The sequence below is a fragment of the Fundulus heteroclitus genome, chromosome 22 (genome assembly GCF_011125445.2).
Source record: "Fundulus heteroclitus isolate FHET01 chromosome 22, MU-UCD_Fhet_4.1, whole genome shotgun sequence".
In the NCBI taxonomy this organism is placed as follows: Eukaryota; Metazoa; Chordata; class Actinopteri; order Cyprinodontiformes; family Fundulidae; genus Fundulus; species Fundulus heteroclitus.
In genome coordinates, this window is record NC_046382.1 from 26,985,342 (window position 1) to 27,005,830 (window position 20,489).

The 20,489-nt window shown below is 40.1% G+C and overlaps 1 protein-coding gene across 3 annotated transcripts in view; it reads left to right on the top strand.

Annotated features, from left to right (window-relative positions):
* The first annotated feature begins 266 nt into the window (after nt 1-266).
* Nucleotides 267-20,489, top strand: part of LOC105920522 (VPS10 domain-containing receptor SorCS3) — an 88,729-nt gene continuing 68,506 nt past the window's right edge. For 2 of the 3 annotated variants that reach the window (XM_036126431.1, XM_036126432.1), the window contains exon 1: nt 267-1,363. In XM_036126431.1, coding sequence (XP_035982324.1) covers nt 710-1,363 — 654 coding nt within the window. In that variant the 5' untranslated portion in view covers nt 267-709. The remainder of the gene's footprint in view (nt 1,364-20,489) is intronic. The other variant, XM_036126433.1, reaches the window with a different exon arrangement.

A 20,489-nucleotide genomic window follows, 5' to 3' on the forward strand; every position in this document is an offset into this window, starting at 1 on the left:
GTAGGACTGGGATAAGAAGGTCTAAAGTATTTTCTTATAGATAACTGAAATATTATGATTTTACAGGGAACAGAAATTTCAGCACATCAGCAGCATCGCAGCTTGGAACAATAACAATAAAACTGGATCTTTATCAGCAGTCCAAGGGAATCTCTTGCAAATGAACTCTCCCACATATGCTCGGGTGTGCACAGCTGACAGGTGAATCCGCGTCTGATTGATGCCAGCAAATTATGTTTTTCTCCCCAGTCGTTTCAAAGGCAAAACGTTGCCGCAGACTGAACACTGTTATGCAAAGCACACATTATTGTTATTTTTTTCTGTCAACGGGTTTAACTCCGTCAAGCGCTGCTCTGGATAACCTCCACAGGTTTCCACCATGGATGTTACTGAATAAAACCCTACATCGTGGAATGATTTCAAAATGATTTGAAGGCTTTAAACTCTCCCTCCTCTTCTTCTTTTTTTCAGACGTCCTCATGAGCTCTACTACCCGTTCTTGCAGATACTCTTGGCTGGCGCGCTTGCCTGATGCGCAGCGCCTCCCCAACTGGTCCCTCAATTTGACAAATTCTTGGACGTGAGTGGCTCCACTGAATGGATTTTTTTTTACTTGCAAAGATGATCTGCTGAATATCTGAGAAGTCGAACATCTCTGTTGCATCATATCTTCTCTGCACAAGAAGGCTGCCCGGTTTTGAAGAGCGCAATGACACTTTGGTCATTTTGGAGTTGTTTTCTTTTGGCTTGCATACATCTTTACCCCTTTCACCTCAAGTTGGGAGCTCGGGCGGAGATAACTTTCCCTAGATTGGCGAACAGATTTTATCCCTTAGAGGTAACATCGCCGAAAGCACGTGTGATCAGAAAATCCGCGGAGATCCAAGTCTCGCTCAAAGTCAGTGACCGCAATGAAGTTTTTAACAGGTCTGAAACTGAAGGAACAGCCGCTGCGAGATCAACATATGAGCAGGGGGTAAAAAACGAGACCCTCATTAGAAATGACACCGCGGTAAACTATTTTAACAATCTCAAAATACCCGACAAAAAGTGCGACAACATTTCAACAGGAGTGACTGAAGCACCAAAACGCACATTTTCAATCAGGGAGAAGCGGAAAAGGAGTGTTGGCGTTTCTTACAACGAAAATCTGGACAGGAGTATCACTGGGGAAGCGCAGAGCTCCGTGGAAAGTGTCCAAGGTGCTTCTAACTTCAGAAGCGAGTACCGGCGCACAGGGGAGGAAAGCAGGGGCTCGAACGCGAGGCAGAGCGAGCCTCACCTGGACACCTCCACTTTTGCTCTGTCGGGAGACTCGGCGCACAACCAGGCGATGGTGCACTGGTCCGGCCAGAACAGCAGCGTGAGTTTCAGTTCGGCAGAACACTTAAGACCGTGAGGGTTAAAAATGCCCTTTGCTGCCCATATGCTGTTGTCATATTATTGCCTGTCTCGAAACACGAAGGTTTTAGAGGATTTTAGAAAACCACATTTTTACGCACGGCTTCCTCCGCGCGCAGATAAACAAATATTTAAGCCTTACGAACACTTACGCACCATAAGATATTTTTTGCCATTTCTGCATGAATTATACAGTTTTTTGTTGGAATCTAAATCCCCTCTGGGTGTTTTGAAGGCAAGCAATCCTTATTTTATCCCTCTGCGCTCCCCCCCTTTTCAAAGAAGAATCATTTATTCTAATAACTGTCACTTGAACTTTAAATTAATATCCGTCCTTGCAAGTAAATTTGACGAGGCACAGAGCTGTGGGAGGGTGCAGGCATTTTGGCAGCAATCACAACACATTAATTATTTATGAAATAATCAAGTAATATCTCCCAGAGAGGTGTCAGCGCTACAATTAGAATAACTGTGTCCAACCTGGGCCCCTAATGTGACGCTGATGAAACAGCATCTGACCTTTTAGCAAATTAAACACGCTTTTATTATTGACAGTAAACTCACACTTAGTTGATAAATGTTGCTGCTCGGTATATTTGCTGGTCTGATAAATCCTGGCTTAACACTGCAAACGCAGCTCAAATGCATGCCAAGACACTGCTTTTTCCCTCCACATCAACCTCCCCCTGCGCGCGCGCGTGCAACCCCCCCCCCCCCCCCCCCTCACACACACACACACACACACCTCCAAAAACATATTATGGGTCAACAAAATTGTATCAACTCACAAACTAAGCCAGTGTGATCTTTATCTCTTGCTTTATATATGCAGCATGCAAACATGTTTGCAATCAGCAGGTTATATCAGGGGTAAAGATCTCCAAACTACAAAGAGCCTGGGACTGATAAAACTGCTGCTCTGCATCGTTCATCTTTTTTTTTTTTTTACTTCAGGTAACTTAGATCAGCTTAGTCCAGTGAGCAAAATACTCAGTGTCAGAAGCAAGCATTTTATTCCACATTTAGTCATTTCCATATTCCAGTTAAAGAGCTAATACTCCTATATTTTAAAACAACCTCACCAATCTCTTTAAATAATTTCATCTTTAATTGCTTTTCTTATCTGTTCCATTTTCTGTTATATGGTGCAGATTATTATGTTCACAGCCTTTCTGCTACATTGAAGCGGTTTTGAAGTCATAAAAACTCATGTGTGATGGATAGGGAAATATGTGGTTGGTTTTTAGACGTCTTCACCATTGATGGCCCTTTTTCACCGCACAACAGTATTCACTGGATCTCTGATGAGCTTGTCACTGCAGCCAGTCAACATTTTAGATTTATACAGTCTGGACTCCAGTCTGTGGTCCCGAAAGTACAAGTGAAACTGCGGATCTTAAATTTATGGGGTTTTACGACTGGATGTTAGAGCTCAGGCTATATTAGATGTAAATGACTGATAATAAATTCAATCTTAAAGAGACATTTGAAGGAAAATTACTTCAGTCCTGCGGTCTAGGGTAGTTCTATCAAATTTTCACTTCAGGACATTGCCTGCGATTTGGCCAATATGTCAAATCCCACAGGAAGAAAAATGAGAGAGATGTCGAGGGTGATGGCAAAATGTGCCAGCAGGGGATCTTCTGAGTTCAGATTTGATAAAGAATCTCATTGTATAAAAAATCCGAACCTGTCCACGAGTCAGTCTTCCAACTATCATTTGATTTCTGGGATTGTCTAAGACATCAAAGCCTGAAGTCGTAGCCCCCTGGACTCTGACTTTAAGAGAGATAACATTGATTGGGCTCAACCATGGGAATAAAACATATACACCACAAATTCCCTTTTAAATTCGTGCTCCTTAACTGTGTGTAGTATCGATTGGCAGTGCTGCCCAAATCTGTCCTGAATGTGAATGGGGAAGGTGATATGATTTGTAATGATCCAGTTTTAATTTGGAGAAAAATAAATTGAACAAATTAGGAATAGCTTTGACCCTATGAGCACAAGCACATACAAACAATAACAATAAACAATAGCATGGCTGGTGATATTGCATATGGTGAAGCTATAGTGTCTTGTATAAGTCAGGTGACAACCATAACATGAATTGTATAAGATTTGGATTTCATAGGATAAGAGAACACAAAATAGGACACAATTGTGCGATGGAGAAAATTATATATGGTTTTGCATTTTATAATGAGAAGTGTGCATATGTATTTATCTCAATTTACTTTTACACCCCTGAATAAAATCGACCAGTTGCCTTCAGAACTCACCTAATTACTAAATAAATTCCATCTGTGTATAATTTCATCTCAGTATAAATGCAGTTGTTCTGTAAACCTACACTGACAAGCCAGGCAAGGAGAGCATTAGGAATCAGGCGAGAGGTCCGTGGTAATTCTGGATGAGCTCCAAAAATCCACAGCTCAGGTGGAAGATTAAATAGCACAACTATTAGCTGTGCACTCCACAAATCTGGCTTTAATGGAAAAGTGGCAGGGTTCTTTAACTGTTCAAGGAAAGCCTCAAGAGGAACCTCTGCAGTTAGTCAAAACCTGTGTAGGGAACACAGCAGGAATGAGGGAGAACCTTTTGGCCCACATGTAAAACGCACTGTGCAGTTAAAACAAACAAATAGTCAAGATGTTGGTGAAGATTCTCAGTCATCCAGGCCATGATCAATCCAAAAAAGGTTAAAAAAAATAAAACAACTGGACTTCTATTCTGAAGCTGAAAACAAATAGACAGCAACATACTCAGAGTGAATCATTGTGATGGCAATATTATGCTTCTTTTAATAAGTTTGTCAGAGCTGTGGGAAAGTCGATGGAGGTAAATAATCACTCCTGGAAGTAAACCTATTAAAAGTCACAAAAGACTAAAGCCTGAACCAGAGGTTCACTCTCCATCAAGGAAACAAACATACAGCCAGAGCATAGCATATTAATGGGTTGGAATACCCTCGTCAAAATCCAGACTTAAATTCAATCGAGAATCTCTGGTATGAATTGAAATTGTTCGTTTGTTTGTTTTTCTTTTTTTTTTGTGCAATCTGACAATGCCTAAACTATTTAGTACATAAAAATGGCCAGAGCTGGTGATGGCATACTCCAAAAATACTTGCATCTGTTATTATAGTGAAAGCTCTACAAATTATTGCAAATAATTACACTCAGGTCATGCAATTCCCTCCTCCCGCTGAGGGCAGACGCCTTAGTGTGAAACCCAGTAGATGATGATCAGGGAGTTTATCGGCAGCCAAATGATTTTGGGCTGCTCATTGACCATTATTGCAAACTCCTCACAGGCAGCTGATCAAACCAGGACAGCGTGTTTGAGCCGAGGATATTAATGAGCATCTTTATTGACTACACCTCCCTGGGGCTTCGTCTGTGCGTCGCTGTAAACAATGTCCTAAGCCGTGAGAGAAAGAGTCTGATCATCTTTACTTGCCTGCTGTTGAAAACTTGCTTTAAGAGGTGCCAGGCATTGATGAGGCTGGCTTCTCTCCTTCTCTTTTTCCATTCTGCCTTTTGAGGTGGAATTAGTCAAACGGATCTGTCAGTTCGGTAATTTCGTCTTTTCTGTTGTGACTTACTGAGAATTAGACAGGCCCCCTGGGTCGTGTTGTCAGAACGCTTAATCAAAACGAGGCCATTATTGTTCCTCATAATCTCATAGGTATAAATAGACAATAAAAAAGAGGAAATGACATGGCCCTGGGGGACACCTGTGTTTAAAACCGTTTCATTACACAGACAGCCATTCCATTTAATGCGCCAGAAATTCATTGATCCATAAAATCAAATGGAATGGGTTCCCAAATCACAGAGGTGTTTGACCAGAATTTGGTTCTGTTTCAGGATGATGAAAACAGCATTAGAAACCTTCCACTTGTGAGTCATAGCAATAGATAAAACAAAGGCGTTTCTATTGGTTTAATAATTTCTCAAAATGCATATCCTTCATACTGCAAAGCTGGTTTAACATATTTTTTTTATATAGTTTTGTTGCCAAACTTGGGGAAAACGCTTTCATGACGTTCAGTCAAAGGGTTAATAGTTCCTTAAGGCTTTTATTCATGAACTTTTTATCATTTTCTGGCCCCCTGCTTGCCATCTTAGGGGGTTTTTGATCCACACTATGCTTGATGAAAACCAAAAAAGGATCATGCCTTCATATCTGAGTACAAATTACTCTCCCCCTGCGGCACACTTTATATTAGATTACTTTCCAGTACACCACTCCTGTTGAGTTTTTATTTTCTTCAAATTTTATATTTACTTGCATGACAAATATAAGTTTGCGGTTTTTGTAAAGTTTCTGTAACCAGCTACATAAAAACAAATCAAAAATGTATTTTTTTTTTCCCCTTACAAGGCATTTTTGTCCTCCACATGCTTGTCTCTGGAGGTGTCAGCACCACACACTTGTTCATTAATCCCACTTGTCTAAAGCCTTTAGGGTGCACTATCCACTGATAGGATTGTAAGATGCCGGAAACCGCAGCTGTGTGCTGGATAAGACGCAGGGTACAGCCATTTATCCAGTCATTGTGACCACAGCACTGGTAGACGTGTGCTTTTAATTCCCTTTTTGGTGGCAATGACTCGGCCAGTTGTGACCTGACAAGTTTTTCTGAGCTCCCAGTTTTACAAAAGGTTATTATTTAATAAGTGCAGTTGATTACAGTGCTAAAGTCTCTGTACCTCTTTCACTTTGTCACATTTTGTCATGTTAGGACCACAAACTTCAGTTTATTTTAGTTTAATTTTATGTGCTAGACCAACACAAAGTAGCACATGATTATACAGCGGAAGCAAACAATTACATACTTGTGAACCTCTTACTGGAATAAAATCGTTTTACAGTTTTTATGCATTGGTATTCCCTACTCCTTTACTCCAATACCCCTAAACAGCATCCATAGCAACCAGCTCCTTTCAAAAGTCACTGAATTTGTAAATGGAGTCCACACGTGTGTTATTAACCTCCATATAGATTCAGTCATTTTTGTGAAGGCCTGAAAGATTTGTTAGAAAACATTAGTGAACAAATAGCACCATGAAGAGCGGATAGGTCAGGAGGAAAATTGTGGAGTCGTGTAAAGCAGGATTAGTATATAACACAGAATCCTAAACTTTGATCATATCACAGAGAACAGTTGAGTCTATCATAAAAACAGTGTTGTTTGACCACTAAACTGAATTGACTAGCAGGGGAAGGAGACTGTTGATCAGAGAAGGGGACAAGAGGCCTAAGGTGACTCTGGAGGAGTTGCAGAGATCCACAACTAATGGAATAATCTGTTAAAAGATACCTATTAGTTGTGCAATCCTCAAATCCTGCAAGAAGAAAGTAGTTGTTGAAAGAAAACCAAAATAATCCCCGTTTGCAGGAGGGCTGGGTGATAAAGACTTTATATTTTAATCACAAAATATTGTGGTAATGTTGTGATAACAATAAAAGTGATAACAGAGCATTAACAGCTTCTTGCATTCTTTTTCAGGTAACTGTTTGGCTGTGACTGCATGTCAATTAAAATCCAATAAGCACAAATACTGTCCTTAAAAAATATGAAAATGTAACATTAAAACAAAATTTGAAATGTTTTATCAGGACTCTAGTTACTCAAAGAAGTGTGATTTTTATTTCCAAATTGCAGACACTAACTTCATTTAATTGTATTGTCAAATGTATTAATACATTTGAATAAGCCAACTGTGGAGAAAATAGCAAAGATAACAATACTGGCAGTTCTGGGGGATTTCAGACACCAGTAGTTGGAATTTATTATTGCCATGATAAATCCAAGTTCTTATCAGGATAATAATTGTTTTCATGATAACAAAACAATACAACAAAAGAACCAGCCATAATTAGCAGTTTGCTAACAAAGTGCTCTGGTCAGATAAGAGCAAAATCTAACTTTTTGACCTTCGTGCGAAAAAAACTGGTGGACAGCAAATAGCCTGTCATCATAGTGAAGCAGTGGCAGCAGCATCATGCTGCAGGGAAACTTTTCTTCAGTTAGGACAGAGATGCTGGTCGGGGTTGATAGGAAAAATAGTTGTAGCTAAATGCATTGTGAAAGAAAATCTGTTAGAGGTTGCATAATCTGGAGCAAAGCAGACTGGAGCAGCACCAGACAGTGGAACCAAACCTCAGTGTGACTGAACACGAGCAGCTGACTGAACACACAGGCACTGGTAGGATTCATGGCAGCAGTACACATGAGATGAGACGTTCTGGCAGTGAGGCAGGTATTTAAAGCCAGGGAACCAGGTGAGCCGAGTTGATGCTAATTAGTGGCAGCAGGTGGAGCTGGTCTGAGCTGATTGACTGGTGGCTGGTGGCTGAGGAATGGACTGAGCTGATTGGATGATGGCGTGGTGGCTGAGAGGAGTGGAATAGTTTAGAATGTCCAAAACTACAAACATAACCCTAAAACCTGACACAATTTAGATTCAAGCATAATGTTAGAATGACCTAGGAGCCAAAGTACAGCACAATTCCTACTGAGAATATGTGGCAAGAATTTCTGGTCAAAGAAACTATCCAGTCTGACTGAGCATGGATATATTTTGCAAAACAGAATGGACAGACTTTAGTCTCTAGATGTGTAAGGCTGGTAGATACATATCCCAAAATGTGCAGTTATAATAATAATGCAAAGGGAGGCTGAGTTTCATATTTGACTTTGCAAGACGTCTGAAAACCATGTATCATTTCCTTCCACTCGATAATATGTCATTCACGTTGGCCAGCTCCATAAAATCAAAATGAAATACAACTGAAGCTTTTGGATTTAACATGGCAGAATCTGTAAAAGTTCACAGACTGAATACTCTTGCACCTCCCTGTAAAAAATTATTATTGATAATAAGCCAAGTCAACGCCTTTCCCAATTCAGTAAAAGTTTATTTTTTGTTGTTTTTTTGCAGTTTCCTTACACAAAATGGTTTCATAATACGTGGATCACAGTAAAGAATCACCCCACCTTGTTTTTAACCTTGTACATTTATTTTAGAAGTTTAGAAAAAGAGTTTAGGAGTTCAAGGAAAGCCTCCTCACAACGCTCAACCAAGTGAGCTAGTCGACACAGGCGTGTAGGTCAGTGAGTGTTACGCATTTAAAAAGTATCTAATTGCTTATTAAAATGGCTAAGAATGATAACAATAGTCATGAGCCAAAAATTACAATAATAAATTAACCAAAAACAAAAGCCTACTGGTCATGGTTCATGCTGAGGTCCAGGAAGAATTAGACATCTATGAAGAAAAGTTCTTTTTATTTTATTTTTTTCCGTAGTTGGATGCAGTGTGGACAAGTCTGATTAAGTTTTATTTAAGGTGGCAACAAATTGTTGTTAAAGCTACAAAAGCTGTGTTGCCTGATACCAGAGATGTCATCTTTTGAGGTCCTGTGGAGTCTTTATTTTGGGGTAGGTTTAGAGACCACACAGATTGTATTCCCTGGTGCTCAAGAAGTGTCCGCTCATCAGTGAACATGTTCATAGTAATTGCGGCTGCCATTCAGACTGCCACTGACAATAATTCAGTCGAGTATCGCATCAAATTGAAATCCCACTGCTTCACTGCCATTGTTTCATTTTTGAAACTGCCCATCTTCACAGTAGGCTTTGAATGTTTGAAATAGTGGGAACACAACATAGTTACCTAACTCGGCAATAATGTCTTTTAACCTGAACCGAGATCTCATCCTAAACCTGACCAAGGACAGTGCAGTGAAAATGGAGTTGCCCCCTTTCAGTTTGCCTCATCTTTTTTGTGCCGATTTGTCACTCTTACATGTTTCAGCTCATGATTTTTTTTATATATCAAATAGACATAATGTGATTGAACACACAAGTCAGTATTTAAATGGGGAGTTGATTCATATGGAGAAACTCGTTATCCAAACCATCATTGCCAGGATAAACATGTTTTTTTTTGTCTGTGAGTTAAATTATGGATTAATTGCACTTAATTGCATTTCTTCAATTTACTAGCCACACACAGGCCTGATTGGCATCTGAACTGTAAAATGCAGAAATTATTAGAACCTGTCTTACCACACAAAGTAGACTAAAAGATCTCCAAAAGCAACTCATCATTTCCCAGTCAAACAAAATTCAAGAACAGGGGAGAAACAAAGTCACTGACACCTTTGAGACTCCGGCAAACCTTCTGCGAGGGTCATTATCGACAAAAGGAGAAAACATGGAAAAGTGGTGAAAGCTGTCCAAACCAACCTTGGCCTATGTGAAAAAGCAATTTCCTGCTTGCTAAATCATAGATTAACGGTGACTAACCATAATTTTTGGAAAGCTAAGTTAAGTTTCACTAGCAGACCTGATTGCGATTACTTGCCTCGGTTATTGTCATTGTTAAGGATTTAGCTCTAAGAAAGTTGGCAAAAAGAGCATCCAGTAGAGGGTTTCTAAGGTGAAACAGACTGCTGACCAAAATCAACAAAATGGCCTGTCTCATCTTTGTCATTATTTATCATGAAATTTTAGGTCAGAAAAGAACATCTGAGGCGGCTTTGCTGCTTCAGGAGTTAGACAACTTACCATAATTGATGGAACCATAATTATTATTATTTTTTCCTTAAACTAATATCCTGAAAGAAAATGTCTGACTATAAATTTGTAACCTTCATTCTAGATTACTTGCAGGTCAATGATGCAAAGCACACCAGCAGCTCTACCTCTGAATTGCTCAAAAAGAAAGAGAAAAAAGGACAGCACTTGTTGACAGTTGTCGGGTGGCATAACTGACTTGCTGTATTTACTCGGGTTATCTTTCTCTGATGTAAGTGTAAAAAAAAAAATTTATTGGAAGAAATCTGTGAGGAGGCAAAAAAATATTTAATACTGCTGTTGCTTCAGAACCAAAATCTATCCACAAATTTTGACATCTGAATAAAATAGAATAGAATAGAAGAGAATAAAATAGAAAAACTATTACCTGTCCAAATTGGTGACAGAAACAGACATTCCAACATAATTACATGAACATCTTAATAAATACAAATACAGAAAACAACTAAACTAAACAGCTTAAAGGGGACATGTCATGCCTTTTAATACTTTTCAGATTGAAATCATTCAGTTTTGGTCAATATAATGTGGAACTGCAAGGCTTTGGTTTGAATTCCAGGATATTCCACCGATCTCTACATGGTTCTACAGAACTATCCAGAATCGCTGCCTTTGAGAGGGCTTTCAAAACCAAATAAAATGGACGAGCCAGTCAGGATCGCCGGGCGGGATTTTCATAGATGTGATGCATCAGATAAGCGACTGTTTGGATTCAGACAACAATGGCAGCTCGCAGCAAGGAAGCAAGGGTGACCAGACGTCCCTGAGTGCCCATTTTGGATGATCTGTCCCCAGCAAAAACTGTCCCCGGAAATGTCCCAAGTTTCAGTGTATTATGATGGTCTAAAAACGTTTAATGCAGTGAGAGGTATTTACCTAGTCCTGCTGTTGTCCCAACGTAGTAGAATTGCTAAGCCAAAAGTGCCTTCCCCGCTCCATTGGCATTGGAGATTGGGCAAAACAAACCAACACGTCGACAGAGATTCTGCGTCTGCCTGCCCGCTTAGCAAAATAAGAGACGTCCCCATTTTTCATTAGAAAAATCTGGACACACTGTAGCATTGATGCTGCTATTTCAACAGTGTTGTCCAATCTACTAAATACTAATTCCTTAAAAAAACACCAGAGAATGCTTTGAAGGCTTTTGTTAGTGGAAACAATGGTTTCAGTGTTGGTTTTGATGTGAGTGGTTGAAGTAGCAGGTCAGTAAAGATGACAGACAAGTGGTTTATCCAATCATATGCAAGGATTTTTGATGAGGCCCTTCTACCATAAATACATCTCTAATGGAACAATCCCAGACGGATGTGTGGATTTCTGCAGAACGAAATCCATCTGGCAAGAGTCAGGTTAGCCCCACCGCCCCTCTTTTGCCCTTGTTCTGAGTTGTGTCTGAGTTGTTGCTGTATCTTTAAATGCAAAGGAGGCCCTTCACAACCGCACCCCTCCAGATCGCAGAGAGCGTTCCACTCCACCCAAATAAGCCATTTTTATAGTATGCTGAGGGAAGGTGTAATGAATTATGTGCGTCAATACACATAACAACCAAAAATCTTTACTTATCAACGTGTGGCTTCGACAACCTTGAGCTTGGACTACAAAATAGTAGCGAAAAATTTCTTAAATGGCTGATTTGCATTATTGGTAAGCTGGAAGTGCATGATCGTGTTTAGCAGCACAGACTCTAATTATACAACAAAATGTATTTTTGGCTTAAAAAAGTAAACTTTACTTGATATGTCCCCCTTAACTAAAGTAAATCACTAGTTTGTTACAACCCAGTTGCAAAAGACAAAAAAGTATTTACTTTAATCTTTGGGCTTAGTATGATTTCTTTTTTCTTGTGAACACATGCTTGACAAAAAACTGGGGAGGGGGAGTTTTGTGTGTGACCTTCAGCTTTATTAGCAACAAACAAGCACTTATTGGTGGGTCGGCAGCTTTGCTCTAAAACACCTGGTTTCATCTGATGGGCTTATGGGCCTCTGTTCGACTCCTGCAGTAAGCAATTATTTCCCTCTTCTTTTACCTTGGACTTTCTGTAACTGCGAGACTTCCCCACCCCCACTCACCCCACCCCCACTACCCACTCACCCCTCCCGACCGACCGCCACCATCACCAACTCCCTTGAAAATAGTGTCCACCGAAGATTCATTTTTGGGTTTACAAAATTAAATACTCTGTTGAGTTTGGGGGAGGGGGGGAGAGAGTGCCTCGCTCTTATTCATGGTTATACATAGATAAATTAAATAAACTCTACTCTTCCTACCAACCCTCTCTGTTGGACATGTTGTAACAGAGACATACGACTTATTGCGGGAGTGTAGATTGGTAATGGTGGTTTCCATCAACATAAAATGGTCATAAAATTTTTAAGTGACTAACCTGTTTTTTTTACATAATAATTAGACCAGTATGATATAAGAATTCAAAAGTAACCTCTCAGAAGTTAAATATGGCTTCTGTAAAAAACCTGTCTCATTTCTTGTATAGGTATTTTTCCTGCGTAAGTGCATGAGAAAATGAGCCTAAAGTGTTCTCCTGCAGTGAACCAGGATGCTGTCATCATGTTGAGATGTGTGCAGCAGTAATTGTTAATGGCTATAGTCTACTTTTTATGTTAATAATATTCAATCTATTTCTTAATTGTAATTGTTATTCATGCTTGGATTTCAAGCTACATTGGCAAACAAACTAGTTTTACACGGCTTTGTTAGTAGAAAACAACTCCTTGTCTAGATCTTTGAGCTTAGATTAAATTAATCCTTTCTTCAGTTAACATTTCACGGTAGGCTGCTCCTCTAATCACTGTTAGGTTAGAGGCAGGTCTGTGGCTACTGCTGAAGCTCGGCCATCTGTTTTAAAGAAGCACTGTCAGCAGCTACTGACAAAAAAAAATGTTTAAAAAAGTAAGAATATCCTATTACCGGTATTATATGTTTCTTTTTCAGGGTAAGGTTTATTTCATGGCACATGGGATGTGAAATTCACCCTTACGGTAGAAATAATTCAGTGAAATCCCAGTTTTTACTCCTAAAAAGACATGCATGTGTGCTCTTTTTTCATGAATCATTTGTGCTCAGGGACCATAATGCATCCCATCAACATATCCTCTCAGCACTTCCTCAGCACTTACAATTTAGTTTTGCCTCACAAAGTGCATTTTAAGCAGCAAATAGAGTTGCCATCGGTTTCATACTCAAGCACGCTGACATTGCTTGCCTGTCTTTCTCTCTCTCTGTCTGTGCACCACACACACACACACACACACACACACACACACACACACACACACACACACACACACACACACACACACACACACACATTTTTATCCATCACATTTAATCAAAGAGACAAAGCGGGTGCAGAATCATATTTGACAGTTTTGCATGTGATTAATTAGTTGAATGGCGGTTGCAGCGAGGTAGACACATAGTATAGTTGTGATTAGTTTATGAAAACAAATTTATGCATTTTTTGATTGGGAAAAATCATAAAATTTAAATTCCAATTGGTTGACAGCTTTATTAATGATAAGTGAGATTTAGTCTACACACGCTTCCCTGATTCTAAGTTGAAAGTAAAAAAGGATTTTGTGCCTAAAGGTCACGACTGATTATGTCTTCATGTCCAAATATCAGGCAACCTAAGTGAACCTGGTTTAGCAAGATTATGCACCGAGAATCACTGTGCCTTGAAGCATTGTATGCCTGAAGCAACACAGTTGCTACTATCATGCTTAAAGATGGCTGGGACTGTTCAGGTGGCAGTCAGCTTAAATAATAGCTCGACTTGGCAGTTTACAGTGACAAAAATGTATTAGTTGCAGGGGGGAAAATGGCTTTTCCTATCTAGCGAGTAACAAAAGACCCAACCTAAAGTGCCACACGCATAGTGCAATCAATGGAGATGATGGAAAACTTCCAAACAGAAAATGGCACATTTAGAAAACAGAATACTCGCTCATTGGGTATCCTGGAACAAATCCTTTAAAATAACGGGCTGCCTGTGCCATAAAAAAATAACAGAGATGGGCTGAGTCAATAAGCGATTTAATTTTGATTACAATTTTGGCAGAAGTCATGATAGAATAAACATAGACTTTGCTGAGGTCATAGGTGACATACTTGCATATCATTTATATGACTTAGTGAATGAGATGAAACATGATGGAAGTGTCACAAAAAATATATTAAATAGGCAGCAAAACAGAATCTAATTATATTTTAGTTTTACTATGTTTGGCCTTTCACTCCTCCTCTGAACTGCAGCAAGGAGCATTTAATTGCTAATTTCATGCCAGAAGTTTCTGCTTTGCACAACATGACCAGAGTTTTTTTTTTCATCATTTTTTTTTCAATTAGGGCCAAGCAGTATGTGTGTGTGTTTGAAAGCCTCACACTAAAAGAATAAAATGCCTCCTTCCTTCCTCCATTTGCTAGAGAGGTTTTAGTGATGAGTTTAAAGCCTTTGACATTAATTTGAGAGGAAAATGTGAAGTGAAACACAGGATTTGAGCCTCAGAGGATTGAATCAGAAATATACTAACATGTTATGTGGTTTTGGTTTATACATTTATGCATTCTAAAATATTTTCAAAAATGTCTTCTGTACTCATTTAACAGTAGCTGTTGCTTATTTTATGTGAAAGCATACTTTGCTATTCTGCTTATTATGTCTAAAGTTGTTATGCCACTTATCTATATCAATAATACATTTGTTACTGATAATTCAAACCATATGACATAAAAAGTTGTAATTTTCACTACGATTTCAAATTTACGACTTGGTTGTTAACATTCAATCAATTTTAATTCAATGTTATCTATATAGCGGCAATTCACAACACGTCATCTCAAGGCACTTCACAAAGTCAAATTCAGTCAAGTCATACAGCCAGATTGGTCAAAAAGTTTCCTATTTAAGGAAACTCAGTTAATTGCATCAAGTCTTGACAAGCAGCGTTCACTCCTCCTAGAAGAGCGTAGATCCACAGTGGACAGTCGCCTGCAATGTCGATGGTTTTACAGCAAAGTCTATAATTGTTTCTGATTCAGTTTTATTTTAAGGAATCAAGCATATGTGTGCATTTTTGTGTTTATGTGCGACTGTGGTACCGTTTAAGACTCAGAGGTTATATGATGATTTAAACATTCACATACTGTTATTTGGGAGTAAATAATGTCTGCTACTGTTCTCTCTATTTTTTCATTTATCTTGGGGATGTATTGTATTCATTTTCGAGTATATTCTTATTTCTTTCTTATTTTCTCGTTATACAACTCGATCAGTGTCATCTAATTATCTTGGTCTTGATGACTTTTTTTTTTTTTGCTTTATTTCCTTTTTTATATTAAAGTAAGTCTATTTTGAAATTTTAAATATTTATGTTTTTATACCTTGTAAATGATCAATACCTTTTAATATACATCATCCACCCGGGGTCCAAACAGGTCCAATTTGTCTACTTTTATATAAAATTTGAGCAAGTCCAAAATAATTTGTTCCAGTGCATTTGTGTTCTTTACTGTTGACCCAGGAATCATTTCCACTTACAAACAGTTGATTTAATCCTGTTATAATATAGCACAGGTAAATTGACCAGCCTCTAAAATCATGAATACAGGTTGTAGTAAAAAAGGCCATGGCATAATCTAAGGGTTAATGTAAACCAATATGATGTAAAAATACATAATTTTCTGTCAAGCCGCTGTAACTTGATATTTTACCAAAGTAAGGTCAACATTAGAGGCACAATGTTACTGTACCTAAAAGATTGCTCAAAAGAGCTGCGGGTAAATAAAAATAATAATTTGAGAATAAAAGTCAAACCTTTGAATACAAGTAAGTTTACGAAGACAACAACTTTGAAGAAGAAAGTACCTGATAGATTTTTCACATTCTGACTCAGCACTCTGACCCACAAGTAGAGAAACCTCAGAGACTGGATCATTTTAGAGAGTTTTCTTACTGTCTTTGTTGGCAAAAGTTGCTTTTTGGAGGAAAAGGTTCTATCTTGCTTGGAGTGATGTGTAAGCCATTATCCAGAGGATGAGGGAATTGCAGGTGGTCAGTTGGAGAACGGGCAAACTGAGAGTGTGAGATGGAAGGAACTTTGTTTGACAACCGTGGATAAAGAGAAATGTTCTGAAGCAGCATATGGAATGGTGAGGAATGGACTTGAACGTGTCTTGAACCGGGAGCAATTGGGAAAGACATTCACTCGAGGATCTTTGATGGGTGATTACTTTCTCATGCACGTTCTGCAAGTGTGAAAGAGCAAAACATGAATAGCCAACCGTTTCCAAGAAAGTCTCAGTCTTAGTGCTTGGCTTGACTTTCTACCATTATTGATTGACCATCAGGCACCACAGATTCTTCAGAGAGCTCCTTAATTCTGAGGTAGATTAGTTGATGGCAGTAAATTGTGACTGCAGTGCTTAGCCAAGGCCACGCCCTCAGATGCCAATCCTGCAGCTTCTCGAGAGAGTACACAAGCACACACAGCACAACATTCACCAAAACCATGGCAGGCTTGCTCCTCTAAAGTTTCCTGCCTTGCCTTCCCAAACCAAACCCTTCTAAGAATAATAATCTACAATATTCACCTTTATTTGTCTTTGCAACTTTGTACATTGCACTGAAATTTGTCCTCTTGATTTAACCCATCCCTCAGAACGTAGTGGGCTTCAACTTGCCTTGGGAGCATTGTGGGGCTAAGGGTCTGCTCTGCTCAGAGACCCAGAATGTCTTTGGGATCCAAACCACCATACATTAGGCCACCAACAGTGTTGGAAGTAATGCCGTTAGAAAGTAACAGTGTTATATAATAACAGTGCTTGTAATGCCGTTATTCTTTCAGTGACATACTAATCTAATTACTTTTCTCATTTCAGGAAAGGAGTGATGTAACATGGCACATTACTACAGCTCAATTAATTAAAGCACCTTTCTATAAGAGTACACTTTCCACTGCTGGAGAGTTATTTTCTAGTGTGGACCCTTTGGAGGGTTTAGAGTGGAGGTGAGATAGCGATATATGTGATGCCGATTGGCTGAGGAGGCTTAATGTGGGCGGGTGTACACTATGCACACTGAAAATAGACAAAGTAGACTAACACCAAGAGACACACACAACCAAGCAAGAGAGCCTTGCAAATTTAAAGACAGCATTCAGAGGCTGGAATTTTTGGCGCACTTTTATGTTCACTCAAGTCAAAGGCAAAATGTCTATGTGCAGGATACTTACTTACTTATTGCCTTTTACCCCTCCAGGGGCATACACTGTGAACAAGGGATCTCCAGGCATGTCTGTCCTGTGCTTTCCTCTTCAGTTGGTTCCATGTCATTCCCATAGTCTTGATGTCAGCCTCAAAGTCTCAGCGCCAGGTGTTTCTTGGACGGCCTCTTTTCCGTTTTCCTGGTGGGTTCCTTCTTAGAGCTTGGCTGGTGGTATTGTCAGCTGATTTCCATGAGGTGTGCCCTATCTATGTCCAGCGCCATTTCGTTATTTCTTCCTCTGCAGGTAGCTGGTTTGTTCTCTGCCATAGCTCATTGTTGCTGATGGTTTCTGAGCAGTGGATGCAGAGTATTTTAGGGAGGCTGTTCATCAATACCTGTACTTTCTTGGTTGTTGCAGCTATGGTCCTCCATGTTTCTGCTCCGTATAGAAGAACTGCCTTGACATTGGTGTTAAAGATTCTGATTTTGGTAATCTCTGACAGTTCCTTTGAGATCCAGAGCTTCCGGAGTTGTACGCATGCTGCCCAGGCCTTTTCGAGCCATGTCTTGATGTCTTCATCTGTGCCATCCTGCGTGTCAATGACACTGCTGAGGTAAGTAAAGGCCTCCAACTGCTCAAGTGCTTCGCCCGTCCAATGTGATCGTGTTGCTGCTGGTTGCGTTTGACTTGAGGATCTTTATTGAGGCCTATCTGTGCAGAAGTATTTGCCACATTGCTCGTCTCTTCCTGCATATGCGGCGGGGTGTGTGACAGGAGAGGCAGGTTGTCTGTAAAGTCCAAGTCATCCAGCTGCTTCCAAGGTATCCACTGGATTCCATACTGTCTCTGGTCTGCTGTGGAGGAATAGAAATGGCGAAAGCAAACAGCTCTGTCTGACGCTGGTTCTTATTTGGAAAGCTTCTGTTAGCTGTCCTTCTTTGACGACATTGCAGCTCAGTCCCTCATATGAGTTTCTGATGATGTTAATAATCTTAGCAGGCACCCCATGATGTCATAGGAGCATCCAGAGGGTTTCACAATCCACACTGTTGAATGCTTTTTCGTAATCAACGAAGTTGATGTACAGGAATGAGTACCATTCTATTGACTGCTCAACTATGACTCGCAGTGTTGCAGTCTGGTCTATGCAAGACTGATCCTTTCGAAAGTCAGCCCGTTGGTCATGAAATTGTGCATCAACAGGGTCTTTCATTCTGTTCAGCAACACGCTGTTGAAAACTTTGAATGGAGCTGACAGCAGTGAAATTCACCTGTAGGGAATCTTGATGAGGTACTCCTCTTTCCAGTGTGTTGGGACTTTCTCCTCTTCGCGAATCTTCTCAAAGAGCGAGTAGGGGCATCTCTGCTTTCTTGTCTATGTCTAACTACAGCATCTCCGCTGGAATGTTGTCTGGGCCTGCTGATTTTCCAAACACTGAATTCCAATTAAATCTTTATTTAACCAACTTTTTTTAACCAAAACAGATTTTTTTTTAAGAAAAAATAACTAAACTTAAGATACCTGAGTGATGTTATTAAATACTGACAAAGAATAAACTAAAGTGACTAGAAAAGTGACCAAAATAAATATAATGTAACAAATAAACAAATAGAATAGCCTATTTAGGTGGGAATAGCACACTACCAGCTTGTGGTAATTAAAAAATGGTAGGACTAGGCTACCATGTAAACAAACTCCACTGAACGAGAACAAAACAAACTGTAAGCAAAAATCAACTCACCCTTTAGCCTAGCATCACTATGGGGTATTTTTTTCTCACCCCCATTCTTTTAGAGGTGCTGCTAGCTGTAGTACATTTGACCAAGAGTTATCTATTTCCTTCATTATGGTTCAACTTAGTTTCCTACTTTTGCCTGAGTTTTTACTTTGAAATTGCTGGCCCCTCAGCATTTCTCCCTCAATTTTTAGAACTGAGTGGGAAACTGCCCACGACCCAGTATATGAACCTAAAATATAAAATTATAAAATAAAAACAAAGAGTAGGGCTGGCTTTCACATATTATTCAATTCAAATTGTTTGCAAGAAATACAGGAATACAAGTTGGTTCACTTTACATGGTTTTAAGGCAGCTTTGATGCATGTCAAAACATTTCCTCCAGAACTGAAATTCCATTTAAAAGGGGAGCTGGTGGCTGGGATACATAAGTACTTTTTAGCAAGTAGGCTTAGCCTTGGAAATGGATGCTCATTGTCCTTCCACCACAGTAACGGGTTACATTCAGAGTCTGCATCTGGTGATTTCAAATATCTCTCCAACTCGCTTTCTACCTTTCCTTTTTCAGTGAGATGTTGTTAGGCAGCAGGGCACTGTTTCTTGAAGAAGCTCCCCAACGATTTCCAATGCTTTTTTTCCAGGTGGTGTATGTAAAGCTGATTCTAATTCAATTCAGTAACAAGCTACTCACCAATGGCAGAGTGTAGATGGTGCCCAAAACACTGGAGCCGAGTCCAGGGATTAAGTGCTGTGGCTTTCACGATGTTAGCACCGCTATCAGTTGTGATGCACACGTGTTTGTTTTCATTCAGATCCCATGACTCCAATAATTCTGACAAGCCTTTTGCAATCAGGGAACTGGCCCACTTCAGACCAGTCACTCTGATCTCCCACCTGATGAAGACCATGGAGCGCCTCATCCTAGCACACCTACGCACCGTGGTGAGCCACACCCTGGACCGGCTGCAGTTTGCCTACCAGCCCAACATCGGAGTAGAGGATGCCATACCTGCTGCAGCGGGCGCTCACCCACCTGGAGACCACCAGGAGTGCTGTGAGAGTCATGTTCTTTGATTGATTTCAGCACCATCAGAGCGGTGCTGCTGAAGGGGAAGCTGGAGGACACTGGGGTGGACAAACATCTAGCTGAATGGACCATCAACTACCTTACTGACTGCCTTCAGCATGTGTGGCTGCACGGCGGTCAGTCAGAGGTGGCACTCTGCAGCACCGGGGACCCCCAGGGCACCGTTCTGTCTCTGTTCCTTTTCACCCTTTACACCTCGGACTTCACCTACAACACGGACAGCTGCCATCTTCAGAAGTTCTCTGATGACTCGGCCATTGTGGGCTGTGTGTCTGAGGGGAACGAGCTGGAGTACCGGTCGGTCATCAGGGACTTTGTGGACTGGTGTGAGAAGAACCATCTGTGTCTAAACACCAGTAAGACCAAGGAGATGATGATCGACTTCAGGAGAAGAACCCCAACCTCACTCCCCCGTGAACATCCA